The sequence below is a fragment of the Protobothrops mucrosquamatus genome, unplaced genomic scaffold (assembly GCF_001527695.2).
Source record: "Protobothrops mucrosquamatus isolate PMUCROS unplaced genomic scaffold, P.Mucros_1.0 scaffold39, whole genome shotgun sequence".
NCBI classification, from domain to species: domain Eukaryota; kingdom Metazoa; phylum Chordata; class Lepidosauria; order Squamata; family Viperidae; genus Protobothrops; species Protobothrops mucrosquamatus.
Window position 1 is genome coordinate 2,538,527 of NW_015386421.1, and position 4,124 is coordinate 2,542,650.

The 4,124-nt window shown below is 36.3% G+C and overlaps 1 protein-coding gene across 1 annotated transcript in view; it reads right to left on the minus strand.

Annotated features, from left to right (window-relative positions):
- Positions 1 to 4,124, minus strand: part of PTPRF (protein tyrosine phosphatase receptor type F) — a 342,535-nt gene that overhangs the window by 276,648 nt on the left and 61,763 nt on the right. Inside the window, exon 2 of the mRNA XM_029283209.1 lies at positions 778 to 923. Coding sequence (XP_029139042.1) covers positions 778 to 923 — 146 coding nt within the window. The remainder of the gene's footprint in view (positions 1 to 777; positions 924 to 4,124) is intronic.

Below are 4,124 nucleotides of genomic sequence, written 5' to 3' on the forward strand. Positions count from 1 at the left end.
AAGGAAGAGGAGAATTCACTCATAAATCCTAACCTGCTATTGACTGAGAGCCACACCAGACACGTCTGCAAGAGCTGAGACCAAGTTAAAGACTGGCCAGCAAGAGGGGGCGTGTCAAGTTTGACTACTTGGTCTCAAGAGCAGGCATCCAATGAAAACCCATATGTGTGAATTCTCCATCTCCCGTACTGGAGAACAAGAAGAAACCATGGAAAACAATGCAAAAAATCAAGTTGTTTTCCACTCCTTTGATACTGAATTCCACCCAAAGGGCCCATATCAGTAGACATAGAAATTAAATGACCTTACATTAATCTAATTTCAATTCATAAGCAAAATGATCACATCCCTGAAATGATACAGTGATTATACAAGGAAGTTAAACCAAAATGGGATGAAATTTGTTTCTCCCAAATAAGAATAATTAAGTCTTGTTAATTGAGAACTTGACAAGCAGGATATAACTGTACTAGCCTTTTCCTCTCCTTCTCCAACAGTTAATATCAAGAAGCGTAGTGCTTCTGAGTTGAAAGCAGTTATATATCTGTCTTAACCAACAGTAGTTAACTGTTTTATTTTCACCTTTAGATTTGCATATCTTATCATAGCAAATCCCACAATTAACTATGCAATGTATAATGTAGAATAGTCTAACTCAAGAAAGTACATATGAGATATGTAATACTCCTTCCAGTCCTCAGATTTGATCCTACTTAATTCCATTCAATATATGATCATTTTTCTAAAATTACAAGCAAATGTTCATTCTCTACATACCTCAAATCGCTGGGAGCTGACCTTTTTTCCTTTCTTCATCCAAGTGATGCGTGGCTTTGGCTCTCCTGTTGCTTGGCATACAAAGGAGGCCACACCACCAGAAATCCCAATCTGATCTTCAGGAGTTTTCATAAAATTTGGTTTGCCTATAAGAAAAATATACCAACTGGTGAGATATAGCACCTAAAATATATAGCACTTCAAATTAGGAGTTTTAAGTATAACTAAGTTAACTCCAACAGAACAAGTTGCCTTGTACAACTCCTCATGGCAAGCTTGTGCACTTCTAAAGACATGTTATTTTTCTTAGGAAACGTACTGGAAGTAAGAACTTGGGAAGGAATTTGAGAATGTTTTTTGGAATATTAATATTACACACATACTTACATACAAATTACACACACAAAGACACACATTTCCTTTGAGTCAGTGTTGACTCCTAGGTCCCTACAGCTTCCTTGGCAAAGTTATTCAGAAGTGGTTTGCCATTGACTATTTGCTAGTGCTGAGAGAGAGTGACTGGTTCATGGTCACACACCTGGCTTCAAGCCAAGAAAGGCACCAGAACTCACATTCTGGTTTCTAGCCAGATGCCTTAACAGTTATATCAAACTGGCACTTATATCTGTCTGTCTATGTCCATCCATCCATGGCTTATTTTGCTTTGTTGGGTTGTAAAACACATACACCCCTTAATACACGCTTGCTACTTTTTAAAAAATATCAAACTTCTGGCGATGCCAATCCCCAATAATTGCATATTATGAAGAGGGGGGGAGGGGGGAGAGAGATTGCACTATTCTCAGACGGAGAAGGGAGAAAATGTCAATCTAGCCAATCTTTTTATTCAATATAAATACATTTCTTTAAAAATTGTTTCCACATGATGCAATGTGTTAAAATGACAGGATCATAATCCCAAGCTGAGCATTGCAAAACACAGAAAAATACAACTAAAAATTTCATGGAATAATACAGTCACTTTACTTATCAGCAGGTAATTTGAATGCTACAATTAGAAAGGCATTTTGGATATTAATTAGAACTGAGGCCATCATACTGCAAGGTCTTTGGAGAAATATTTAGGAATCAGTAGATTAAAAAAATTTCTTTTCTATTCTTCTGTGTGCTATACTACCTCCGAATGAAGCCATAATGTTTCATTCCAACACTACCATTCATTTCACCTCCAATTTGCCAGGAATTTATGTATGCAATTTGTGTTTTGAAAATTGTTCCCTTGAATCTCTCCGTTTCGGTACCACGGACGGTTACTTTATTTGGATAGTCTGAGTTAAAATATCCATTATTTCTGTGCCAATTCCAGAAGATGATGCGAAGAAATCATAGCATTTGCACGGTAACAGTTTTCTTATAGACTTCCTCAGAGGTCTATTTCAAAAAACAGTGGGGTGTATTGTAATTCATATACCAGGTTTATGTACTTCGCACTGTTGCAATTATATTGTTTTGTTGAAATTATTTCTATCAACAGTATAATTTTAATTAAAAAGTCACTAAAGCTTTCACCTCATAGTTTTTAGCATGGATTTTTTGAAGTATCAATTAGATTAAAACAACCAATTTTCCTGTTGTGAAACATTTAAGGATTTGTATACTGTAAAATAAATTATATTAAAAGATTTCTGTAGGAAGTCTACAACTACAGTTCTGGAAACATATCTGATGTAGTTTACACTACTTGAAAAGCTATTCATATACAGCAGCAACCAATATCTATTATCACAAAAAATACACAAGGCTTTGTTGTCCCTGCAAACCACACTTAAAAACAATCATATTGTGGCATTTCTTTTAATTTTCTAGGATACATAATTTTTTAAAATTACATGACAGGCAGCTTGAACTGAGTGAATGTATGAATGCCAAATTTAAAGTATATACAGAGAAACCTTTACTATTTTAAAATGCTAACCTGTTTACTTAAATAAATTCATCTGATGCAAAGTAATTATAATAAATATTGAGCAAAGTACAAATTTATAGAATCCCACAAATTATGCCATGCAATGACATGATTTTATTTTATTACAGGCTTCAGCCAGTGTAAGTGATAAAACAAAACAAGAATAAAAAAACAATAAAGAGAGCACAACTTAAAATCAGGAAACTATTCACCAAATATCAACTGACATACAGCACAAAGTAACTATCAAGTTGTTTGGATTGATTTGATCCATGAGAAGCAATGAAACAAAACAGTCACTTTTCCAGAAATTGCTAGAAACTCATCTGATAAAAGAAAAAGATACACAGAATTTGTGAGACCTGCCTGGTATGTTTACTAGATTAAAAAAAGATTAGAACACAGTGGATATCTCTGTAATATAAATTGAGCGTCTTCGTACAATCCACAAGGGCATAAATGTTCAGTGAACTTATTTGAATATCTACTCAACATGCAGGTTGGTGGCAAAATTTAAACCACCCCATATGGAAGTTCTTGATGCACTCACATCACCTAAGCCAAAATATTAGATAAATTGATCCAAGTTCAAGCCTCAAACTCAGACTCCAAACACAATTCTGTGACAGACGCATAGAGAAAATGTGCAAATAAAGTTCTGAAGAATCAACAATACCCCAAAGGCCCAATTCCTTTAGGGTACATACTTGATAAGTGTACAGCAACACAATCCAAAGTCCCTTCCAGCTCTATTCTATTCAATCATACTTTTGCCTTGAAATCCTTAAATGTAGAAGGTATATATACTGAACACCTCTAGATAAGTTAATGTTAAATCAATCTTCTTCAGTGTCCCTTTAAAAATGTGTTGGGATTATAGTGTGTTGTCACACTGGCTGGGATTCCTGAAGTTTGCCATCATAGTATCTTGAAAATGTCAGGTTCTGAATAGTTGTGCTACGTTAAAAGATTGTAATGAGCTATGTTTTGTCATGGGCTCTGGAATAAATGCTGATTACACAGAATATAAAATATTACAAGATGTGGTTAATGCCTCAGGCAATTACCTCCTGCCATCTGACTCTTATCCAAACTGATGCAGTTGCTAAATACTGCCCTCTCTTTCTCTAGAGTGACTCTACCAATTAAATGAATTGGCAGCACCAGAGAATCCCAACCTTAACTTTATATCAGCCCTTTAAAATATAGAAACCTCCCAAACAGTGGCCTTCCGGGTACGCTTTAAGGTGTTAGTTACCACCTTTAAAGCGCTCCATGGCATAGGACCTGGATACCTCCGAGACCGCCTTCTGCCACAGACTCCCTCCCACAGACCGGTACGCTCCCACAGAGCGGGCCTCCTCAGGGTGCCGTCGGCCAAGCAATGTCGGCTGGCGACCCCCAGGGGGAGGGCCTTCTC